Raw genomic sequence first — 25,799 nt, forward strand, 5'->3', positions numbered from 1 at the left:
GCTGACAGTACCAACACAGCGGACAACCAACCTGCCACCTCAGACAAAGCTGCTTGCCATGTTGCACCTGTGGGCTTCTGGTACCTTCCAACCAACAACTGCCAGAGTCAGAGGAGTCTCACAGCCAGCGCAAACCAAGTTCCTCACAACGGTCGTGGATGACATCATCAGCTTGGTACCCCACTACCTATACTTCCCCCACACTGCACAGGAACAGCTCGCGACCAAGCAAGACGTCTACACCACAGCTTGCTTCCCACACATTTTGGAGGCAATTGACTGCACACATGTCCTACTGGTGCCCCCAGGCAACACCTTACACAATAACTGCAACAGAAAGCACACATATTCCATCAATGTGCAGGCACTAGCGGTGCCCCGGGAAATCTCCACCAACGTTGGCGACAACCACACAGGCAGTGTGCATGATTGCTACATCTTCCGATAGTCCATCAGCAACCAGCTCTACCAGGATGGCACCTGAGGAAATGCACTGTTTGCTGGCAAGAACCAAATAAACACACCACACACCTCAACTCCACAAACATGCAACACACAACACTGGGAATGCACATGTTACAAACTCACATATAACATGCCCACCTACCAGACACAACAGCACAACTTACTGTGGGCCATGTACATAAGCCATTACGGCATGCCACCTCAGCCACACAATAGCAGAATGTGGAGAGAGGTGGGAACCAGGCATGTGCGAAGGAGGCAAGTGACCCATGAATGTGAATTTACACAATGCCAAGTGTGGCGTGGATGTGATTGCCAGACTGCAGCCTGCAGACCACACACATATCCATGTCGACGTACACCCCTGGTGTATGGAGTGTAGTGGACAGTGGACTCAACCATGGCACTCCAGCCACTGGGGAAGCTCGCAGAAATGTAGCTTGTTATGTCCCCCCGTAAGCGTGAGCAGAGTGGGCTGGCCTGGCGTATTCCAGGCCAGCTTAGGGGTGTCTAAAAAGCACATAGCTCTGGGCATGGTCTTCTTCCGGAATACCCAACATCTCTGCCAGGCCGGCACCCCTCAGCCCGCCACAAGGCCGATGCTGTCTCTGTGAGGGGTGTTGCCTGTGATCCTGTGCGCCTGCTGCAACCCAGGCTGTTGGGTCCCGAACCAGTCTTGCCCACCCCTGAACACCCAGGCCTCACTGCTCACCTGCCAACACCGGCGTGTGTCAAAGAGGGCCCACCACGCGCCGGTGCTGGCTCCAAGCCCAAGGCACGCAACCCTGGCAACCTGCTATGACCATCAAGGCCTCCGCGAGCAAGGCCCGCAGCACTCCTTTCTCGTTGACGTACTCTACCGACATACACAGTGGACTAGTAGGTCACACATTTGGAACTGAGTCTTGTTTACATCATAGCAGAGAATATTATCTATCATAGATTTTATGTCACTACACTCCCTTCGATGAGGTGCCACCAAGTCTGTGCATAGCATTACAACCACAGGTGTCTGTGGGCCCACGCGGACTACTGCCCTCAGCCTACGCCTCGCTCGAGTAGGTCACACAATTGGAACTGTGCAATGTTCAATGGCAGAGTACATATCATTGCACGCAAGGAGAGGTGTAAGTGGATGACGTGTTGCAGTCAGGAGGAAAAAAGGATCATCGTTACGGAGGAGATCGAACACTACTGAAAACTGCCCTGGTGTCACAAGCCAACGACACGTGGCTGTGGGCCACTGCTGACCACTGCCTCCGGCCTCCACTGCAGTTGAGTCGGTCACACATTTGGGACTGAGTCTTGATCTTGCAATGGCCGAGTACACATGTTAATGTGGAGTTCAAATCACTAGATTCCCTTCGATTTGGTAAAACCAACTGTGCATAGCATTTCAACCACACGTAACTGTGGCCCCTTGCTGGCAACACCTTCGTCCCACACTGCGGTCGAGTGGGTCACACAGTTGGAACTGAGTCTTGATTTAGCAGTGGCCGAGTTCAGAACATTGTACCGGCATCATCGCAGACTGCATCCCCTGTCAGCCCCGGTGCCTCTAAGTCTGTTCACTGACATTCATGGACACTCTCTGGTTGAACTTTGGTGGCATCTGAGTCTATGGACTGGGGGTTATCTTCATCCTCATGTAGCTGATACCTAAATGGTGGTAAAACAAGGCTGTAGCATTCCACTCCTCCATTTGCTGCTTCCGGATGGATTCTGCCCTCTGCATCATGCCCTGGAGGACACCCTCCAAGTCCCCTGCAGCCCTCCGCCACATTCCCCTTGGACATCGATGAGGACCTGCTCAGTCAGCGTGACCCTGCCTCAGGGCACCGCAAGGCACCTGTGCCGGACGCTGTGCATCCGGGGCCACTAACTCTATGCAGGTCAGGTCAGGGACCCTCTATTTCTGAGATATTGGATGGCCTCTGAGATGATAGCCTTTGGTCATCAATGCCATGTGTTTGTGGCCCTGCACAGTCCGCTGCCTCTGGCCTCAACTACAGTCCACCAGGGCTCACACATCAAATTGAGTCCTGATCAGCCCGGACATTGCATTACCGCAGCAGGCACACGCCACCACCGCCAGGACCACCTCCAACCACCAACTGCCAGTGACAAAACGGTCATACTGGCACACTGACAGAGTTGCTCACACCTGTCGTGGATGCCATCATCTGCCTGATCCCCTGCTCAGCGCTCCAGTTGCCACTAACTCAGTGCACCATGAATCATCGTCCATTTCTGTTTTTGTTATGTGCTGTGGAGAGGCTATGCAGCAATATCACCTCAGGCAGTGTGGGAGACCTGGGGCAATGATGAGGAAGATGATGCAGGTGTGACACCCCCACTGCAGCTGCATCAGCAATGTCCCGAAGGGACCCAATCCTTGACATTTTCTTCACATGGGCGCGCTCAGCTCTCGTACCCCAATCTCAGTGACTGCAACTCATGGGCACTTCTGTTTGCTCATTGGGTGACCTCTGTACTTGCTCCGGCTACCTCCATAATGCGGCACAGTTGTCTCTGTAAATGCTGGGGTTTTCTGTTTCCGTATCCATAGTGTTCACTGTTGTATTTGGTGCCAGCACCACCAACAGCTCCTTGAGGGCTGACATACATTCACCCCACACACATCCAGCACAGGTGTCACTGTACATGTGACCCTACCAATAAAGGGGCCGGACGCACGTGCACAAACTATCTGTATGTATCTGTGTGGTCATGATGTGTGCATGAGGGCCAAAGGCCCTTCAACATTTCATTGTGCTGTGTACAGGGACGCAAACCGTGTCATCGCAGGCAGCGGGATAGAGCTTGGAGATGTAGCTTTGTCGTCAGCCACTCAATGTATAAGAGGGGTGTACTGGGCCGTGGTACGGAGGACCAGTGTGGGTATGTGAATGGTAATTCCGGGGCTCTGGGCGTGGTTCAGTACAGGAAATGTGCAAATGCATGTGTCTCTGTCGTAGTGTGGGTCTCCTTTGTGGGGTGTAGGTGGTCCCTGATGGGACTTAGACACTCTGTATGTGATGTAGTTTGGCTTCCATGACCTCTGACTCCACCCGCACCTGTTCGGACACCTCCTTTTGGCATTCTGACACCTGGCATTGGAATGTGATGTGTGATTCGGTGACGTGTTGGGAGCCAGCCGTGGTGGCGGATGCTTCCTGCTGTGTGGTCTGAGCCGGGGTTGGGGTCTCCTCTATGTAGCTTGGCTGCCCTGCTCCTGGGATTGGGTTGCCTAAGTGTCCATGAGCTATTGCAGGGTGTCGGTGTCGAAGGTGTGGTGGTAGTCTCCAGCATCACTGATGGGTTGTCTGGTCTGCTCTGCTGAAGTTGTTGTTTGTCCCTCTGCAATGTGAAGGGGAGATGCATGTTGACATTTATGTTGGTGCATTGTTCTTGTTGACATGCAGACTGTGTGACAATGTACATTGTGACTGTTTGGGCGGTGCTGGCAATTTGATGGGGGACAGTGGACATTTGGACTACGTGACAGATGTGAGGTTGTACAAGTACATATGCATCTCACAGTTTCCTGATTTCTTCAATGTGATTGGCCTGTTTCTACGCATGACCGGACCCAGTTGTGTCCCCTGTTCTGCAGTGTCGGTGTTGCACTTTTTATCACATTGTCGTGGGATGCGCTGTGATTGCTATGTGTGTGTGCTGCAGTGTGCCACATGGATCAAGAACATGATCCAGGGTCATTGTGGGTGCGCAGTGTGCTACACATCGTTTTGCATGTGTGCCATTGTGCCCATCTCCCCCCAGCCCCCAGTCCCTGGTTGTTACTTCCCCTGTTGATATTGTACCAGGTCTTATCGAGGATACTCCCACCTCCTTGCACCGTCTCCACACTGATGAATGTGGCCTTCATTTCCTCCAGCTCCTCCTGTGGCACAGGACTCCCACCTCCTGTCGCCCTTGCTGTTGGCTGCAGGTTTGTGCTTGGTTTGGTTTTCACATCATGCCAGCACCTCTTGGCCTCCTCCATTGACGTCCTCGACACTCCGACTGCATTCACAGTAGTCCAATTGTGGGTCGGTTGACGGTAGTGTTCTGTCCCCTCTGTGACGCTGATCTGGCACCCCGTCTTCCTCTCCCTCTTCTCCTTGGCCATCCCCGAGCCTGTTGTTCCTTGATGGTGGTCTGTGGGACTTGTGGGGTTTGCGTTCACCTTTGCACTCTGTCAGGGTGCATCCATGTTGCTACACAGTTTGAATTGACTTTGGTGTGTTTTCTTTGTTTCTTTTACAGTAAATTTTCCCGCCAGACGCGTGGGAGTTGCAGGCTTGCCACTGCTTTTTGCTGCTTTTTGTGTCGTGATTGGCCTCATCGCAACTTTTTTTGCGTTCGTGTTTCGCATTTTTGGGGCTTTGCATTGACTGTATAGCGGACGTTTGACGTGTTGACGGGGGCCTATCGCATGGTGCCTCCGTGTTGTGACTACTTAGTTAACACAGCGTTCTTTTCCCGTGATAGAATGCGATGTTGAAAGTTGCGTTAAGTTAATTTTGCAATGGTTATCACACATTCTTGAGAATATCCCCCATAGTGTAGAAAATTAAGCTCAAAATGTGGAAACAACAAACATAAATATAACACAATCAATTAGTGATTTCACAAGGCAATACTTCAGGAGTAGAAGATAAAATAAAGACACAACATACATGAATCAATTTGGAACTATTACCAGTCAAAGAAAAAACAGCTAACCCATATTTATTTATTTATTTATTCATGACATTTGATTAAGCGCGAACAATTGCCTTGGGCGTCTCGGCGCTATGACGTCTGCAAACAGATTCTCCAAGTACTTATGTATATTTTGAGGTGTTACTGATTAAACAGCCAAGTTTTTAGCTGTTTACGAAAGGACCAGAGAGAGGGGCTAGTCCTAATTGACTAAGGTAAGGTATTCCACAATTTTGGGGCCGTGACCAAGAACCAGCGGTCTTCCCAGGAGACAGTTTTGGTGCGAGGCACCACTAAATCGTTGGAAGTAGCAGATCCCAGTAATCTGGAGGGGCAGTGGGGTATCAGCTGTTCTTTAAGAAACTAAGGTCCCTGTTTATGAAGTGCCTTGTATTCGGATGTATGACGTTACAACGCAGGCTATTACAACGCCTGCCTTTACATTGTGCTTTTTACATTGCATACCTTTACAACGCATAGCGCTTAAAGGTGCTGGATAGTGAAAAGTTTAATTTTCTATTCCAACTCCATTCCCCGTGGACACTAGGGAAGGTGTTGGATAGAAAATTAAACTTATTCCCTATCCTAGAGCGCCCCCCAGCACAATGCGTTGTAATGGTTTGCGTTGTAATGACCGCGTTGTAACGGTAGTGCGTTGTAAAAGTTTCGTTGTAAAGGGTCTTTACCCTTGTATACGATACACAGAGTTTTGAACTTGATCTGGCTTCTGATTGGGAGCCAGTGGTTGTTTCTGATTGTATCGGTCGCTGACTTGTATTTAGGAATTCTGGCAAGGAGTCTTGCTGCCGCGTTTTGTATGGTCTGCATTTTGTTGATTACCCTAATCTGAGCATTAGCAAAAAGACCGTTACAATAGTCCAATGTAGACAACACTAGGGAGCTAACCAGGGTTTTACCTGCACTTTCGGGAAGAAAGGGGATGCTTTTCCTTATCAAGCGTAATTTATGAAAGGCTGAGGACGCTATTTGGTTGGCATGGGAAACTAAATTGGGGGGATCGTCAAAAACCACTCCCAGATTCCTTACGTTAGAGGCAGACGTAGGCAGGGTTCCGAAAGATGTGGTCCACCAAACGGGGGACCAGCTTGGGGTGAGTTGTCCAAATATGACAACCTCGGTCTTCTCAGAGTTGAGTTTTAGACAATTGGAGGCCATCCAGTCTCCAATTGCCAACATACCTTCTTTAAAGCTCTCAGCCACCTTGTCGCCGTTATTTTTGATGGCCAGGACTAGCTGCGTGTCATCTGCGTATGAGGTTAGGCTCATCTCATGTGCACAAATGATATTGGCTAGGTCCGACACGTAGATATTAAAAAGTGTCGGACTCAGGGATGAGCCTTGTGGAACTCCACATGGCAAAGACAAATTGGTCGATTGAAACGTTCCCAGGGTAACAGCCTGAGTTCTTCCTGACAAAAAAGATGCCAGTAGATCTTTGGCTGCTTGTTGAATGCCCATTTTTTCGACACGATCGACCAAAATCGAATGGTCGACCGTGTCAAAAGCTGCGGATAAATCTAATAGCTCTAGTAATGCAGTTCCTCCTTGATCTCAGATTACTTTAATGTCATCCGCAGCTTTAATCAAGGCAGTTTCAGTGCCATGGAATTTACGGAACCCAAATTGGGTACTATCAAGTAGGTGGTGTTCCTCAATGAATTCAGATAGTTGCGAATTCTTCGCTTTTTCTGCAACTTTTGCCAAGAATGGGAGACTGGCAATTGGTCGGTAATTTTTCAGATCCTCCTTGTCAAGATGTGGTTTTTTTAGTAGCGGTTTGTGGAGAGTTTTTTTCAGTGTGTCCGGGTAAATCCCTGATCTAAACATAGCATTACAGATTTGGGTGATGATAGGTATCAAGGAGTCCATGACGGGGGAAAGAATTTTAAAAGGGCAAGGGTCTAAGGCAGAACCAGTTTTGATAGTGGCGATAATGTTCGCTGTTTGGGCCTCTGAAATGTCTATGAACTGATTAAATAAGGACACCGGGGGTGTGGAGTTTTTGCTGTTTGTGGGGTTATTGGCATTAGCAGAAAAGGCTGAATAAATGTCATTGACCTGTGTGAAGAAAAAAGTTGCCAATGCGTCGCAGAAGGATTGGGAAGGAGGGGGGTTTAAATCAGGGGAGTTCCCTGCTAGCTGCTTGGTGGTGTCATAGAGTTGTTTAGTACAATTCTTAGCTTGCTCTATCCGTTCACTAAAATAGTTCCTCTTGGCCTCGGTGATCATAGCTTTGTATTTGGCAAGCATCTCCTTATAGCGGGTTTTACTTTCTTCGTTGTAGGACTTCCGCCAATGCCTCTCCCTATTCCTACAAAGTTGTTTCTGCTTCCTGAGATCTTCAGTAAACCATGGAGCAGAGGGGGCCGATCTATTTCTAGTCACATGTTTAAGGGGTACCAGTGGGTTTGTGGCAAGACCCAGCCAATCCTGGAATTGCTTGGTGGCAGTGTTAGGATCGGTGGATAGTATAGGCTGGGAGTTATCAAGTAGAGTTTTTAGTCTTGAGATGTCTATGTCTTTCCAGGCCTTGAAAGGTTCACGACTGGGAGTAAATATATTGACAAATGGGGGTTCATTGGTGGTAATTGTGCCTAAAATTGCGTGGTCGTCCGACCATGTGAGTGGGAGGATGTCAGTTATACAAAAATCCTCTAGATTGGAGAAGATGCTATCCAAAATATGACCACCGTCATGGGTGGAGGAGTTGACCACTTGAGGGAGACCAAGGGTATACATATCTGATAGAAGGGAGGATGTGTCCCTGTCGTCTAGTTTCTCTAAATGAAAATTAAGGTCACCCAGTACTGTTAAAGATTCTTCGAGTGCTAGGGATTCCAGGATGGTACTTAGATCGGCGAGGAATCCTGAGCGTGCTCCCGGAGGTCTATATAGGAGTATTTCTCTAAAATTATCAGAGGGGGATAATTTGATGGCAAATTGCATAGCTTCACAAGAGAATGAGGGAATTGGGGAAGTCCTAACAGTATAAGTGTCGCAAGCAATAATAGCTAGCCCGCCGCCTTTTTTGCATTGTCTGTATTGTCTGTAAACTTTAAAGCCACTTGGGACCGCAATGACTAAGTCTGGGTCGGATGTACTGCCCATCCACGTCTCAGTCATGAACAAAACGTCTATATTCCTATCCTTTACCAAGTCTGCTATGTCTTGTCTATGTTTTCCAAGTGAGCGAACATTGGTATATAACCATCAAAACTCATTTAAATGGAACGGATTCACGATACAATCCAACGGGGGTATTTTCATTTCATGCAAACGAGGATATACATTTTGAAACAATTATTCTCCTCAATTGTAAATGTAAATTTTTGCTATACAATTTTTAAGACAAACTGGTCCCCTGTTGGTAAAAATGTGCCCATGCATTTCAAAACCCTTTTTATTTGGAGGGGTTCTCTTCAGAGCTGTGACTGGGTTCTGTGCTCTGCCATTGATCATGAGCACAAGGAGTTAAGCACTAGGCAGATCCTATGCCCAGTCCTCTGTGATTGACCAAGACATAATGTGCATAACCCTTAGCAATGTCCAGTAAGGATTGGCCACTGAGTTTGTGTCTGCAGCCAGGCTCTATGGTCAATCCTCTGCAATTGTTTAACACACACTACACACAGTATTCAGCTGGGCACATCAATTTTAGCCTTAGAGCCACACTTACAACTACACCCGGAGTTAAACTATTTCTGAGTAGCTCACCCCTGCAGTGTACATCCTTGAGTCACGAGCAGTCAAACATATTATTCAGCAAAGTTCTGCACCCTACTGTCCACGACAGTTATTATTATTTGTCATTGTTGTCATTGCTATTTTAAACAGCACTTTTATATGGTACTGATCAAAGTCAGACAACTTCAGAGCGTTAAGAAAGTAGGCAGCCCAGCTGGTTTAATGGGCAGGGTCCCTTTAGGAACCTGCGCATTTTTGTTATACAAATTAAGCACTGATCTGAACCATTGGATCACAACACTTCCTAACTTGCTCATGGTCAGAAAGGAGACTGTTGTAATGATCAAACATTTCAAAAGTGAAGGACATGTATACTTGGATAAGAGTGGCTGTCTTTCACTCATCCCCTTCTCTTTGATTCTCACCTGAAGGTTAGCTTCCTTCAGGTCTAGTTTTGGAAATATTTTTTGGCTGACTTCACTTGATCCAAAAGGCCCAAGATAAGATTCACCGTAAGCCACACAGACAGTTCTGATTGTCCGGCTTAGGGAGGGAAAATATTAGTGCCACATAAAGGGAAACTGAATGACATAAAATTATTTTGCGAGGTTCTACTCAGGGTAAACCATCAACACTACAGCTTCATTGGGATAATTTGGCAGTACTTCTGTATTAACTCTGAGTGCATCTGGAATAAGTGCTACATCTGCCTTCATGGTCAGAGGGAGCAAACTAAGTAGCAAAATCAGCAACAAATACCGAGAAAAGTCCAAAGCTAGTGCCTCAACTCTAACAAAGTACATTTAGAGAAACGATTAAAATAGAGTTTATTTACTTCATTTTTTATAAGCAAACATGGAGGGAGCCTTAGAAATAGCGAAACATGCTGTATGCTCCTCATTCTCTCCAAGGGTGGACGCTCTCTAAAGCTGCTGCACTTGACAATGGTGTCCACTGCCCCCTTGCTCTTTCTCTTAGTAATTGAACCATTAATATCAGCGGTCAGAAACAACCCTGGGATTACAGGTATCCACTTCAATAGGGATGCAGTGGCCGCAAATGTGGTTGCTGTTCTGTTATTTACTGTGGAGGCCTCTCATGCCATCCCAATTATTATGAGAGAAATAGATAGATACTCACAGGTGGCAGGATACTCCCTAAATAAAGATAAGACAGAGGTTTTCCCGTTAAATATACACAGCTGCGGTCATTGGAGATCTGGGTCTAAAATGGCAAACGTCCACCATTAAAAACATAGGCATCTGGTTCTCTTCTGACCTCAAAGATTCGGCTGCCCTTAACGAACAAAAAACTCTCCTCAAAATTTAAGAACTTCTTTCAACATGGTCTCCTAAAAACATCACATAGTGGGGAAGTGTGACTAGTACAGTAAAAAAGTATGATATCCCCACTGATCAATGTTATCTCTAGCATGCTCCCAGTATATTTATCTGTCACCTTCTTCAAATTTGTAGCTATTGCCATATCTGAATTTGTCTGGAAAAATAAAAAAGCAAGAATTTCCATGAAAATCCTGAAGAGGAACACATGCTCTGGAGGCATAAATATACCAGACAATGTCAGCTATCAAAGAGTTTTCCTGATTACCAAGGACTCGTGGTGGCTGAATCAACATGATCCACACCCTACTCCTTGGCTGTCCATTAAAACAGGTCTTACAGCGCCATTACTTCTTAGTTCCATTCTCACTATCCAAACATTAAGGGAAACTACAGCTAGATTATTCTAGACCATTTTAAATGGACACAGCATCCTCACTCTTCCAAATCTAAAAAATGCATAACGCATATGTTACAAGGCTTGACCCTCACCTTGCTTTGATTTAACCACCAGATTAAGCTCGATGGGAAGACAGTATTATGGCCCTTCCGGGGCTCACAGAGGAATAAACAACATAAAAAGTCTCAGTTCCTGTGACAACCCTATCCCCTTTTCTAACCTACAATCATGTTATAACCTCTCTAACATTGACTTCTATGATTTTTTATGCCTTAAAGGAGCTTTGGGTAAGCTGAAGACCCCACATGAACCAGACCTCCCGAACGTACTAAGCACTCTTAAAAAAAGAGCCCACACTGCCTCCCACCTATTCAAACTTCTTGACATATACAACGGCCAATTGTTGAAACTATTCATCAGAACATGGGAAACACACATTTCACCTTCCGACAATCTACACATTAATGTAAATGAGCTGGCAAAACAATTGGAAATCTCCCTTTAACGAGAACATGTCTACCACCATAGCACAAGCGAGTTTCTGGTCTATCCATAAAACCTACTGGTCCCCGGATAGATTACACAATCTTGGATTGAGGGACTTCCCCCTATGTCGGTGATGCGGGGAAAAGACGGGGATCTCCTTCACATGTTTTTTACATGCAAATTAGTATGTCCACTCCGGACAAAAATTGAAGATCTACTATAGCAGCTCACAAACAGCCCAATAGTGATTTCCTTAAACCTTACTGGGACTTTAAGCTAACCATCACACACTGCTCTTAGACTCACCGACATCATTAGGTGACCTCTCATCCCTAGGCACAAAAACAATTATTTCTGATTGGAAATCCTCTTCCACTAACGCCTCTACAAGTGTGGGAACTTACTTTTCTTGATCAGGAATGCGGATAAGACAAGGCACTCCTACATGGCTCTTCAAGCCCAAGACGACTTTGCGATGCACTTTACTTGACAAACTTCTATAGGAACACAAACCCATAGGCCCCCCACGTGGGACCTTGTCCGGTGTCACACCAAGTGAACAGTCCACATCTGCCCAGAGTAGCCACCTGGTCTCTGCCTTTCTTTCTATCTCTCACTTTCTGTCTTCCTCTACTTCCATCTTTAGACCAGCTGACAGACACATGCGGTATAACCCATTCTATAAATTCATAATATATCTCCTGGCAGTTGTACTTAAACTCTATTCCACCCATCTATTCATCGTTTCTGAGCAATGTATATTGCTTGGGAACCACCGCATTTGTTAGCAGGGCCCCACAGGCCGCAATGTCATGCAGATGTTTGTTTCTCTCAAACTTACAGAGCCTTTCAATACATTGCTGTTTATGGTGCCATGTTTTGTGGCTCTATGGAATGCACAGCATATTTTATTTATTCTTCTTTTGTATTCTATTTTTTTGTATTTCTTTGTCACGAGGTTATTTTCTGTTCACTTTTCATAAAATAAAAACTATCCGAAAGCAATAAGCTGCTGTGTGGGAGAACATTGCTTGCTACCCGGAATACTGGAGGCCAGGTTTGCTTAATCCTACGCAATACACACTCCATCCATTCTGTGGGGGGCTTTTGCAGCTTGACCCTGCCCCACCCATCACGGTAAGAAGCGGTGGCGTCACGTCGCACATCACTGCTCAGGGAGGTGCAGGTGCGCGCGGGGGGAGGCCTGGCACAGGATAACTGCCCAGACATTGCTGTCGCTCCCACGCCCGCCTCGGCTCACCTGTGACGCGCCCCCGCCTGTGAGAGCGCTCTCCGCCCTCCCTCTCCACTGCTCTAAGTGAGGTAGCCGTGTTCCTACTCAAGCTGAGAGACACATCTCCCCTCATGGAGCCGCAGCACGGGGCACGCCTGGCTCCGCTTGTCTTTCCGCTGCTGGTGATGTCCTGTCTTCGGCCAGGTAAGTCCCGCGCGCCAGTCCGTGGCTTTAGCCTCGTGACACGAGGGATTCCGGCGAGATGAAGCCCGACAGGTGTTTCTTCACCAAGCTCTGATTTAGCCTACGGGAAACTTCTCGGGTCTCTGCCGGCCCCTAATTAAGGGCTCGCGCAAGGCGCAGAGCAGGAGCATGAAAATTCCAGCACGGCAGCACCCCTTAATGTAATGTAACTGATGCTCATGTAAAGTGCTCCAGCAGTACCTTCGGGTTTAGCCCGCGCTATATATAAGCGGCAACAAAATCATTTTATTATAATGTTGTAGGCGCCGGTATATTTGTAGGAGCGCTATACAGCACCTACAATTGTATTGGGGGTGCTGCTAAACGAGAAAGAGCCACTGAGAACACCACAGAGGTGATGTAACAATCCGCCGTAGGCTCGACTTCGAGCTCGTTCCTAGAGAAAGTTAATGCCCAGGTGTGCCGGCGTTTGCAGGAGGTGGCAGCATAAGTCAGGGTTTGCAGGTTAAGTGGAGCAAAAACAGGGATCTGACCAGATTTGTTTTCTTTTTCAGTGCATCCTTCGTGGACGGTTTCACCCAGGCCAGAGGGGGGTCCCTTTGAAAGGTAAGAACCCTATTACCAGGAAGCGTCCACAATAAAATGTTATTAATTATACGTACCACCATATGTCCTTTTATGTCGGTGGGAACCCTCTCCCGCAATGTCCATTATCTCTTCCAAACTCCAAAATGCCTGCTGCCTCGGCCACGTTGTCCAGTCACCAACCCCACACCCTGCCCACAAAAGTGGTTAATATATTTTTCGTAATGTCTTTGACATTCCGAGCGCATTAGTTCAGAGACAATGATGACACATTTCTGCACAGCTGTTTAATCCGTTTTTTATTAGCTGTACACATTATTTTTCCAGTTGTGGCATAATTATGTGATTGTCACAGAATGTTCGACATTTGCCCTTTCCCATCCTGGAATGGATGCTCTCTCTGGTCCCGTGCACTCCTGTGGTCTGGCCAGCTGAGCCTTCGGACCTTGACTTTAAATGGGTGCCCATGTCCAATAAACGTGCCCTCTCTTCACCCAGTGCACTGTTGTTTTACGCAGGTAGATTTTTAAACCTCACTTTACCCGATTTCATGCTGTTGTCGTGTAGCCTCCACGTTTAAAGGCAGCGCGCCCAATTTCAATTCTATACTTCTAAGCACAGCCTCGTGTTTCTAGTATAACATGTGGAATGCATGAGCAAAAAAGGTACAGATTACCCTCATGGAACAAACGGTGCCTTGTTCTTTCTCCCCCAGTAACAACGGCAGTGTAATGCTTCCGAAAGGAGACACCACTTCCCAAGGAAACCAGGTAGGGGGGCGCAGAACTACTGACTTGTGACAGCATCTATAGGTCGCAGCTTTGCAGATCAAGTGAAACTATGTATCGACCACTGAGCCCTGATTTCTTTTTTGGAGTTCACCAGCACTCAAAAATTCTTGTGCACTTTTTATACTCCATAGTAATAAACGTTTACGCGTAATAATTTTAAATATTATGACTTTTCCAAATATGTGCATAGTTCAAAATGTATGTGTTCGTTCCAGGGTCCTCAATCATTTTTAAAAACCCACACTGAATGCTTTGCCCCACTGCTGGATTCCTGCTCTAAGCAGCTCAGGCATACCATTCATGGGACACAGAGGCGGGCTATTACTGTCTGAAGCAATTTATTAATTAAATGAAACTAGATAATAGTCTGATCTGTATCGCTCTAAAGCACCTAATAAGGGTGATGAATGAAAATGACCGCATGGGGTAACCTGATCTCCACGTCCACACAATGTGGTGTTTTTCTACTATGTTACATTTTCACAGAACTACCCGTAAATTCTGCAGCCATGTTTATTTTGAATTAACGGTTATATTTTAATTTGAAAAAGTACACTGGTGTTTACTACAGCGTTTCAAATCCTTTTCAACTATCAAAAATCTTATCTTCTAAAACATGGAATTAACCAACACTCACAGATTTTGACTCTGATTTAATTTAGATGTGTACGTTTTAATCGGTAGAGAACAAGTTGAGGTTATTTTGTGTTTGCTGTAAAACCGTTTTAGGCACACGTCATGGTCTGCTTTTTCAACAGTGAAAAGGAACCCTTTGTTTGCACGGCGGTGTTTATTTCTTCCCTTTTCAAGTCAGCGATGTCCCTTTGATCGAAACCCTACACTGTTATATTCTGGATGCCATGTAAGATCTGTGGTTCTGCAAGAGATAGTTATCTGTTTGTAAAATGGTACAAATTATGTTTTTCACATATCAGACACAATTTATTGTGGTCTTTCTGGATTAGAAACGAGATAGTAGTCCGGGTAACTCTTTGAGGTCAGAAAATATAAAATGAAAAATTGTCTATCAATCAATGGATTTTCATTTGTAGTAAAGGGAATTTTCAAAATTGAATAGGCCTTACCATCCATCCCTTCACTGCAGGATTAGATTCCATAGGGGGGTGAACATGAAATATAGGCCAGGGATTCACGAGGGGCTCCTTTTCTTCAGACACCTATAGCGTTAAACATGGGAAGAGGCTGTATTTTGATTAAATGGAGAAAGGCCTTGCTCTGCAATATGAACGATCTAGTTACTGCTTTCTCTAAGTGATCTCCATTCGCAGTGACCAGGTTTAGTCTTTTGATATTTGTGGTCCATGGCTTGGCTTTTTTGTGGGAGCATAGGCACCCCTGCATACGAAAAACCAGCGCTGGTGCATCAGTTGGAAGTCAGTTTCAAATATATTGAGTGAAATATTCACTTTTGGTTGTTCCTTACGTTGTTGAGCCCATATTATGTGTTCATTTTGTGGATGAATTCGGCTGTATACATTTAAAATTTGACTTTAAAGAAGTGAATAATAAAAACTCACTAAAACGGCATGATACAGCACAGGAGCATTATTGAAGTTTTATCCTTGGACAGCTGTGATTCAAGTACTTAGCCCAGAATATTTTACCTTGTAAGGAACTAAAATACACACACACTAAGACGACTTGTAAAAGAATAAAAAAAAATATGAACTCACTGAGTTTAAACAAAAATACTGCAACCTAAAAAGTCAAAATGTTATGTTGTCATTCTTTGTTTAAAGCCTTTTGTGACCATTGTTGTATCAAAATGGTTAATTAGACCAGATTTACAGAAAATATTTTGATGCTACTATCAGAACTTCTAATTGCAACTCCCTTCTAGAAGGCGTTTTTTAAATTAAATGCCCTTTCATGATTACGTGGTGTAGTACATGAATTTTGTGAAGCTTTATAGATCAGTGTTACTGCGAGAAATGTACCAGCAGTTGATCGAGCATATTTTGGTTTCCCACGCTGACTGACTTTAGTTATTTAACATGTAGAATAGATGAAAGTAACATTTCGATTAGAAAGGTTGAACACGTTTCATTCAAAAATCAAATTAGTTGCAGCTGCTATTTTTTGCAAAAATTATTGCATAAAATGATTGCAAGGGCCAACAGAGAGACACCCCAACACATTATAAGAGAAAGAAATCATAATGCAGTCGAAGACTGGGCGTAAAGCTCCTCACTAAAGGTTTGTGTAGAAAACTTACAAATATAGACTGTTTGGTCACTCTTTGTGGTAAGCCAACTTATTTCAAGAGTTAACGTGTTAGTGTTGTTTTAAACACCTAAAGTGTGGGGTTGACTCTGAAGGGCTGGACTGTTCCCATGAGGCACAGGGTCACGACGGATTTGCATACATCTGTGTCTGAACTGGTTTGACGAAGTGAGCCAAATAACTATGATGGATTTAACCCAGATCTGTGACTGGGGGTGAGTGTTTGAAAAGTTTCATTACTCCGTCCATCATCTCCTTGTGTTTGCTTTTGTTTGCCCTAAGTTGGCTGGCTATGCCCAGAGTGGGTCCCTTGCTCACTTTCCACTGGATTCAAGCTAGCCTGGCTGATGAGGGGTGTTACCCCAAAACTGGTACCAGGATGCTTGTTTATGGTCCAGGGAAGACATGGCTTGTCATTTTGGGCTGGACTGTTCCCATGAGGCACAGTGTCAAGACTGATTTGCATGTCATTGTGTCTGAAGTAGGGTGGCAAAGTGAGCTAAAGAACAACCATGGATTCAATCCAGATCTGTGACTGAGGTGAGTGTTTGAAAAGATTCAGTACTCCGTCCATCATCACCTTGTGTTTACTTCCCTTTTTGGTGGTAAGCCAATCTATTTTAAGAGGTAAAATGTTAGTTTGTTTTAAACATCTGTAGTGTTGAGTTGACCCTAAAGGTCAATGAAAGCACATTCTAGTGTATGGGTCCAAGAAGTCAGAAATACAGAAATCTACATGGTGCACGGAGTGGTTTAGGTATAGTTAGACCGTGTTTAGTTTATCTTCAGTTGTGTGAGGATTACAGAGTCAGGCTTTGCTAGGATAGCGCCCCAGGCGTGGACAGAGGTAAATTCGGCACCTTAGCTGATGGTAGTGAAATAAATGAGGCAGCTGGGAGTCCCTTTTGTGTTCACTGGATAGTACCTGGATGTTAAGGGACTGGCCCCCCAGCACAAATATCCCCTGACCTCCCCAGCTCACCAAAACCACAGATAGCTTAGCTGCCTCAGGCAGTTGATGGTTTTGTTGATTTTTGCCAGCAGGAGTCAGAGGGTGAAAGATGGGCAAGAAAGGGGACTAAAGGGGTGTTATAAACATCGCCCACCATATGATAATGAAGGACTAAAGTCATTTTAAACTGGTAAATCAGACAGAAACGAACAGGCAGGGACAAGGACAAGGCTGGAGCAAGATGAGAAGGGTGCAGCTACTGGCATCACTTTAATGCTCATAGTTCCATGTTCCCTTGGAAAATTGGCCCCCTGGTCCTGGACCCAGCTCACTCATTGCCTGGGAGAATATGCATCTAAATATGGTAGAAGAAATGTGTAGTAGAGTGTTAGACATTTTTAGAGGGGCCTGTTGTTAGCAGAAAGCCAGCCAGTTTGAGGATGACAGTGTGAAGTAGTGATGTTTCTGGGAATATTGTATAGTCTGTTAGTTGCGAAGTTTTATAAAGATAAATAAGACAGTCAGAGATAAAAGGTTATTGATCGACTGAGAAATTTGAAAAGAAGAAGATTTGTGTGTCATCGGCAAGTAAGTGGTGTAATAGCCCCAAGGAGAAGATAATGTCACCAGTGAAGTAGAATAGAATGAAAATAGGAGAGTACCTCAGATAGAAGCAAAACAGTTGAGTTGAGAGCTTGCAATGTCAAGGGGCCTTAATGTGCAAATTAAGATATGGTGTTAGTGGGTGTCTATGGCTGCAGATAAAGCAAACATATGGTGATGGAGGTAGCAAGCTGAGGTAATGAAATGTGCTAAATGCGTGTGGGCTGTTTTAGTGGAGTTGAGGGTGGAGAAGCTTCATTGGACTGAGGTTGAGCAGATTGGTAGAATTGAAATAAAGATTCTGGTGCTTAAGGACAAGGCATAATAGCATTTAGGAGAAGAACCGAATGTAAGATACTCAACAATAGTTTTATTGGGAGTTGGGTTCCCACACATGTAGAACCACTATTAATTTAAAGCATGAGCCTTATGCTCCTGAGGAGAGTAATTGATTCATTAGGAAGTTTAGGCCGTGCATTATCTTGTACATCAGAACTAAAGGTTTTATGGTTTGGGGACCTAGAGTTAGATGGGGCACAAGAAGTGTTAGCATAGTTGAATATTGGGATAAGCTGTGTCGGTGATGGGGAGGCAAAACTAGTAAGCATAGTAGAGTGATATTCAGAAGTCGGGTATGTAAAAGGAAGGAGTTGTTAAAGTTAGTAGTGAGGGACAAGTTAGTCTAATTGTACTGATTTTTGAAGAGCAATAATATGTAAAACATGTTGCATAGCAAGAAGATAAAGAGCTTATTGTCTGCGGCAGAGCAGGAAACTTTATATAGGTTGTGCAAGTGATGATGGGTTTGGCATTCATTCAAATGGAATTGGGAGGTTTTGAAAGTAGACAGATTTATTGTTAACTGAATCTGTTGAAATGATCTAATTAACTTGGAGTGTAAGACTCCAACAAAATGATTAGATAATCCATGATACATATTATGTTATGTTATTGATATTTATATTGCGCACAGCTACTCAAAGAGTGTCGCAGCACGAGCCACGTGGAGGAGGACATGAGAGGACCATTAGATGAAAAGAAAAGTTTTCAGTCTTTTTCCGAAGAGCTTAAGGTCCTGGATACTGCAGAGGTCCAAATGAAGGAATCCCAGGCAGAGGCTGCCTTGAAAGCAAGAGAGCTCCCACCAATTCTCTTGACGTGAAAGCGGGCTACAAGGGCAAGAAGCTCGCTGCTGAACGCAGCTGTCTAGCAGGGACCTAGAACCTGAAACGGTTCCTTAGGTAGATTGGACCACGTCTGTCCAGGGCAGAGTGAGCCAAAACAAGGGCTTTAAACTTTATTCTTTCTGCCACAGGTAGCCAGTGGAGATCACGCAGGTGTTGCCTGCGAAGTGATGGACGTCACACCTTCCCAGGAACTCTGTGACAAGCTCAGCTCCTACTTTCACCTGAAGATCAAGACCCTCTACGACAACTTCAGTGTACAGACGCCAGACACCACCCCCCTCATCACCACCTCGATAAGCCAACCACCAGGACCTGGAATCCCGCCACCGTCGAACATATCACCATGACCATGAAGAAAACCCACTTAGGAGCCCCAATGGACCCCTGCCCATAACACATATTCCACAGGGCCGCAGCTGCTATCGCACCCGAACTAGGCCGGACCATCAATGCCTCCTTCAGATCCGGCATCTTCCTGGACGACTCACAAAACCAATGGCAATCCAACGGACCTAAAAAACTACTGACCCATCTCCCTCCTCACATTCGCAACCAAAGTCACTGAGAGACACATGAACGCCCAGCTAACAGCCTTCATCGAAGAGTACTCCATCCTAGATGCCTCCCAGTCTGGATTCTGCAGCAACCACAGCACCGAGACCGCCCTCCTCGCCGATCTATGGGCTAAATCTCCTCACCGTCTGTCAGTCCATCCCAGGGTTTCTCTCAAGCTGAGAGGTTTACTCAAGACCTACAGTCTTCTCGATTATTAGGCAATGCCCCTTCCCGCATCCCTATAACTTTGCCACATGCTATTCCAGAATCTGGGCAACGATCCTCCACACAGGCCTCAACTGGCTTACACAGGGGCCCCCTGTCGCCGCTCGTTTTTCCCTCACACCCTCCACCTCTAGAACAACACTCAGACTTGGCAGCACGACCAGATATCTCAACAGTTGCACCTTCTCACTTCTGTGCTACATGACCTGAAAGCCCTCTCAAATGAGTTTTTCCCCGTGATCAGCTCTCTCCTCACCTCTGCGAATTAGCCCAGAGCGTCCACTAGGGAAAGCGACCACATTGATCAGCCTCTAGCCCCCTTCATCTCGAAATTCATTCTACTACCCAATGTCTCCACCAGTCCCAGAGGATGGGAGACACACCCGGCGTCCATTGATCTCCATGACAGTCACAACCGTTGCTCTTCTCGGTCCAAATCTAACATGGTCCAGCAGAGACAAATACATTCCATCCTTTATAACCCGAACAGAGAACCTCCTAGAAATCCTAGATGCAGCAATTCTGACAACCTCACCTATGTGAACATCACCCAGACACCTTCCCCCCAATCCACTTTGACCTAAATGTGTAAATGTGTACTACGTAATTGCGGATCAGCCAGTAAACACTCCCAGATATATTCAACCTCATCCAACACAATGATTTAGACATTATTAACCTCACTGTCACTTGGCTAAATCCAACTTCCACTCCTATCTTAAACCTCCTAGTTCCTCCAACTCATGACATAATTAGGATAGACAGAGCTCTGAAGTTGAGTGGTGGCCTAGTCTGTATTCTCAGGAACACATTCTTGATTTCTCTCTTGGAGTCCTCTGCGCCTTCCTCCAGTGAATACCTGTGTCTCAACATCTTAAGTAAGTACCTGCCGGCTTGCAAACTTCACCTTTTACCACCCCGGGGTGACAATCTCCCCTTCATTGAGCAACTAATATAAATCATCACTAGCAATGTCGACTCAGCTTTGGCTTAAATCTTTCTTGGTGATTTTAACCTTCACTGGTATAACCCCAACAACTCCGCTGTTTCTTGCCTTAAATCATTCCTAAATAATGCAACCTGTTTTCCATTTTTACAGATTTTTACAGATAAATACAGACGGAAAACATTTATTTTCTTGTCTGTATTTTTAAATATGGATAAAAACGGAAATTGGGTTGCTTTTTGAGTAATTCTAAATATTTTCCGCCATGCCAATATCTGCATGGATAGATGGGTAAGGAGGCAAAAAAAGAAAGGACTTTTAGTAAAGAGGCTTTAACAGCAGTAGGTATGCACACGGTTGATACTGAAATGTACATATTTTCTTAGAAGTACAGTGATTTAGCTTCTGTGGGTGTTTACAGCGCTGAAACCTAGTCGGCATTCAAGCATGAGTGCATATTTACTGGTTAAATAAATGTGGAAATATACTAATTTCAGCTTCGTTTCTCCATAAAACCAAAATAAATATGGATAAATACTGATAAAATTATCAAAAAAGAAATATGGATAAATACAGAAGGAAATGTCAACAAAATAAATACCATAAAACTGGGAGCCCTATTCTTAAAGGATCAAGATCTGACTCAGCATTGCAACCAACCAACTCATATTAAAGGAGAAACTCTAGACCTCATTATCTCTAAAGGGCAGACCATCACCCTAGATGCCATTACCCCTTGTGATTGGTCCGTCCACCATAGCATCCTCTTTTACATTAACAGGGAGGTGTTGATGAGGAAGGCTCAACCATTGAAATCAAAGATTTGGAAAAGAGACCTCAGATCAATAAACTCTGACAATCTAATTGCCCAATGTAAATCTGCCCTCTCCGCCCAAGCTGACTTGGTCGAGGTGCAATCACTCACCGACGCCTACAATTCGACAATCACCAACATCATGGATGACATTACTCCACTCCAACATAAAAATGCCACAACAAAAATATCCAAAATGTGGTATAATGACAACTTAAACACAGAACAACGCAACCTTAGGGCAGTTGAACGTTCCTGGTGATCCAATCCCTCTTCGGACCATCTAAAACTCCTCAGAGATGTCAGGAGCCTCTACAGCAAACAAATCAAGAGTGCCAAGGCTGACTACTTCAGACACCAACTGGATCAAGTGGCAAACCTCCCAAGAAACTGTTCAAATTGGTCAAACAGCAATCAGTCCTTGGTCCAAACCACTATGAACCTGGTGGTAGCCCACCCTCATGGGGAGAATTGGCCGCTTGCTTCTCAGAGAAATTAAGACTCATCTCTGCTGACCTCGACTCTAAGAAGGCTCTACAGCCTTCCTCAAGTGCCGCCTACCCCCTTGACCCCCCTTCAAAAGGGCAAATCAACCACCAAGAACACTGCCTCATGGGGCACCTTTACCCCATTTAGTGAAAATGACATCCACAAGATTCTTCAGAATATCAACTCATCCAGCAACTTTAGTGACCCGTTGACTCCGGCCATCTTCAAAGAAATCAAGAATGCAATTATCCCCACCGGGACAAGGATTGTAAACGCTACTCTTTCACAAGGCACAATCCTCAATTGCCTAAAAACAGCTCAGGTATCACCTATTATAATAATGCTGACAAATCTGATATCAATAATTTACGCCCCATTTCCAACATCCCCACCCTAGCGAAATGTCTAGAACAATGTGTACCATCTCAACTATGTGCTCACATAGAGAATTATCAACTCCTAGACCAACATCAATCGGGTTTTCGGAAGGGGCGCAGCACCGAATCGGCTCTCACTCATGTTATGGATGACATTTTAAAAATGCTTGACAAAAAACAAATCCTGCCTCCTGATTCTCCTTGACCTTTCCTCTGCATTCAACACGGTTAATCATGACAACCTCCTATCCATCCTGCAAAAAAGAATGGGTTTTGCTGATTAGGTGCTACAATGGTTCTCATCTTTCCTACATCACAGATCACAAAGAGTCAAGGCAAACCACTCTCTCTCCCAGCACTCTCCTGTACTCATGGGGGTCCCCCAAGGGTCCATACTATCTCCTATCCTCTTCAACCTTTTCCTGGAACCTCTCACTAACTCATTAAACTCCATGAACATTCTCTTCCACATGTATGTAGAAGACACGCAACTTTATTTAAAACTCTAATGCCTGGAAAACATCATCTCTCTCAACATTACCCTAACGTCTACTCAAAATTGGTTAATGGAGAACCACCAAACCACATCCCCAAGCTAGACCTTTGGCTAAGTCACCTCACTGCTTTCAATTGTACTCCTCTCATCATAGACTCAGCCAAATCTCTCGGAGTCACCATGGACAAGCACCTGAATATGAAAAATCATAACAGCAATGTATGTAAAGGAGCAAACCACTTGTTAAGGTCACTCAGAAATATCAAACCTTTCCTTCCACTAAATGATTTCAAGCAGGTGGTCCAAGCACTTGTCTTGCCGAGGCTAGACTATGGCAGTGCTACCCTCTGTGGCCTTCCCAAATATGCCCTTGCTCCACTAAGGTCATCACTGAACGCGGCGGCTAGACTGGTTACAGACACCAAACAATACGACCATATATCCCCAGTCCTAAAATCTCACAAATGGCTGCCCTACAAAGCACAAATTCAGTTAAAGATTGCCATTCTGGCATACAAAGTCCTTCACTTCAATACTCCCAGGTACCTTGTGCAAAAAATTGAACTATCCTGTGGTTTAAGAGCCTCAAGAAGCTCCACTACCTTCCTCTTGAAACCACTCATCCTTAACAAAAAATGAACTTGTCACCGAATTTTCTCCGGCGCTGCCCCAAAGATATGGAACTCTCTTCCACCCGAAGTGAGCAGAATCTCTTCAACAAAGGCTTTCAAATTGGAAGCGAATTGATTCCTAATGAACAAATTCTTACCCTAAGAGGGATAGGCTCACTTGCTCGTTGACATTGTTCCCACTAACATGGTACCTCCATTTGTAACGGCTCTTCTTTAATACACACTGTGACCCCCCTCGTTTCCTGTGTACACCTGCTTATTGTATTACCCCCCCAGGTACAATTGTCCCGCAGTCTGCGACCATTCCAGTCTTTTTTTCTCTCTCTCTCTCTCTCTCTCTCTCTCTCTCTCTCTCTCTCTCTCTTTCTCATAGACTCTTTCTACAGGATGTTGATATTTCATTTATGTTCTTCATCCCATCATATTGTAAAGTGCTCTGATATCCTTCGGGAACTTGTTCGTGCTATATACAACGTTATAAATAAATAAATAATACATATGTCCCTATAATTCTTGCAGGTAGGAAAGATTATTTGAGAATGGGATGTAGAGTAGCTCCAGAACGGTTGGATCAATGCCATATTTTCAGTATACCATAAAACATATATATACATATAACCAAATAAAAAAAGAAAGATTCCAGGCACCATCCCTCCCAGTGGATACAGACGTGAGAAAGCACAATACATGTTTTGCCTGAGAAAATTTATTTTCACAGTTGTTACTAAGTTGTGAAGTTATGTCACTGGATTTTGACACAGTGCAATATCCACCATTTCCATTGGCTCCTTAGTGGGCATTATTATTAAAGACATTCATGACACAACTGGTGTTTTAGGTAGTGGAATGCAAGCCTATATGAAGTGTGTGTGTGAGGGTCACAAAAGCGGATGATGTCCTTATTACAGAAAAGTGGAAAATCATACCTGTCTTTATTCAGTTGTCCTGACCTCTCTAAATCCCATGCATATTTTGGGGGAACGGTCACAGTGCCAGTGACCCTCTCTCTGAAGGTGCCCTGACTCTTATAGCATTCAATGTGGTGTGGAAATAATTAGCTGTCACTTAGATTGAATGGAGAAGATGAAGTTAGAAGTGTTGCATGAGATGGTCTGAGCCAGATGACAGTAAGTTTAACACCATGGTCTGACTTGGAAAACAGAGTGTGATATTTGTTTAGGGATTGATTAAAAACGGATGGTCAGATGATGAATGTAAATGGACCTTATAAGGCATGGCAGAGGTTAATAGAGTGTGTGTGGCATAATTGGGAACTGTCGCATTTGGGAGGAAGGCATAAAATGGAATACTAATGAATAGGTGTAAGACATTGTGCTATTAGTTGAGAGAGGTGAGAGCCCTACTCAAGTAATAAACACAATCCTTGTCAGAGTGAACTACAACAGTCACTAAACAAATCTTTGTTTAACCCTCTGGTAGCTTGGCATAAAAGCAGTCAGGCTTAACTTAGAGGCAATGTGTAAAGTTTTTTATGCAGCACTCAAACAGTAACAAAGTGGAAACACAGCATAAGAAAAATGCCAAACAAATCTAGAGAACTAGAGTTAATTTCAATAAATTAAATGACACCAAAACAGCATAAATCCAATAAGTAGAACCGGAGAAGTGATTTTTTACATGTTTCAGTAGAAATAATACTAAAAAGCACAAAGCACTAATCATGGTTATCTGGTTGTTCTGGATTGGGTCAAACTCAAAATTTAAGGCCAACTACGATGTAGCGTGATCGGATACTGGGACCAGGTATGTTCTTGTGGAAAGTTTACCTTCTAAGTTAGTCTGGTTTTCTCATGAGGAGCACTAGTCGACGAGGGAGGCAGCAGTTGGGCTACAGGCTGGATCTGGAGAGGGGTTCGCTGATGGCTGGTTATTGAAGTCCCAGGCTTCAGTTAGAACCTCAGGTTGGAGCATTAGTCATTGTCGGTGCAAAGAGCTGGTCGACAATGGTGACTTTGAGTTGGTGGGAAACACACAGGGTGGCCGTTATGAATCTGAAGAGCTCTGGGAAGTGAAGTACGGGGTCTGTGTCTGGAAGTTCACTTCAGCAGTAGTATATGGGTCTCATATTGGCCTCGGTGAAGTCCACTCACGTTTGTGACGAGACTGCGGAACATTTTTTTATACCTAGAGCTCAGAGTCCCTAGTGTTTCATATGGAGTCAGTCCAGTTCTTGTAGTTTTTAGGATTGGAGGAGTACATTCTACCACCAGCCAAGGCTCCCATACCTGGGGGGCACCCCTTGGGTGTTTGGATTCACTCCAGCAGAGGCCAAGAGCAGGGCTCAGGAAGGTCCAGTTGCTACTGGTTGGCTGGACAGATGCAGGGAAAGGCCTCTGGAAGT

The 25,799-nt window shown here is 44.9% G+C and overlaps 1 protein-coding gene across 1 annotated transcript in view; it reads left to right on the forward strand.

Moving 5' to 3' along the window:
* The first annotated feature begins 13,806 nt into the window (after window positions 1–13,806).
* Window positions 13,807–25,799, forward strand: part of OTOG (otogelin) — a 1,187,449-nt gene continuing 1,175,456 nt past the window's right edge. The window contains exon 1 of the mRNA XM_086954148.1: window positions 13,807–13,896. Within this exon, the coding sequence (XP_086810274.1) occupies window positions 13,807–13,896 (90 nt within the window). The remainder of the gene's footprint in view (window positions 13,897–25,799) is intronic.

Source organism: Lissotriton vulgaris, chromosome 2_1, assembly GCF_964263255.1.
Source record: "Lissotriton vulgaris chromosome 2_1, aLisVul1.2, whole genome shotgun sequence".
NCBI classification, from domain to species: domain Eukaryota; kingdom Metazoa; phylum Chordata; class Amphibia; order Caudata; family Salamandridae; genus Lissotriton; species Lissotriton vulgaris.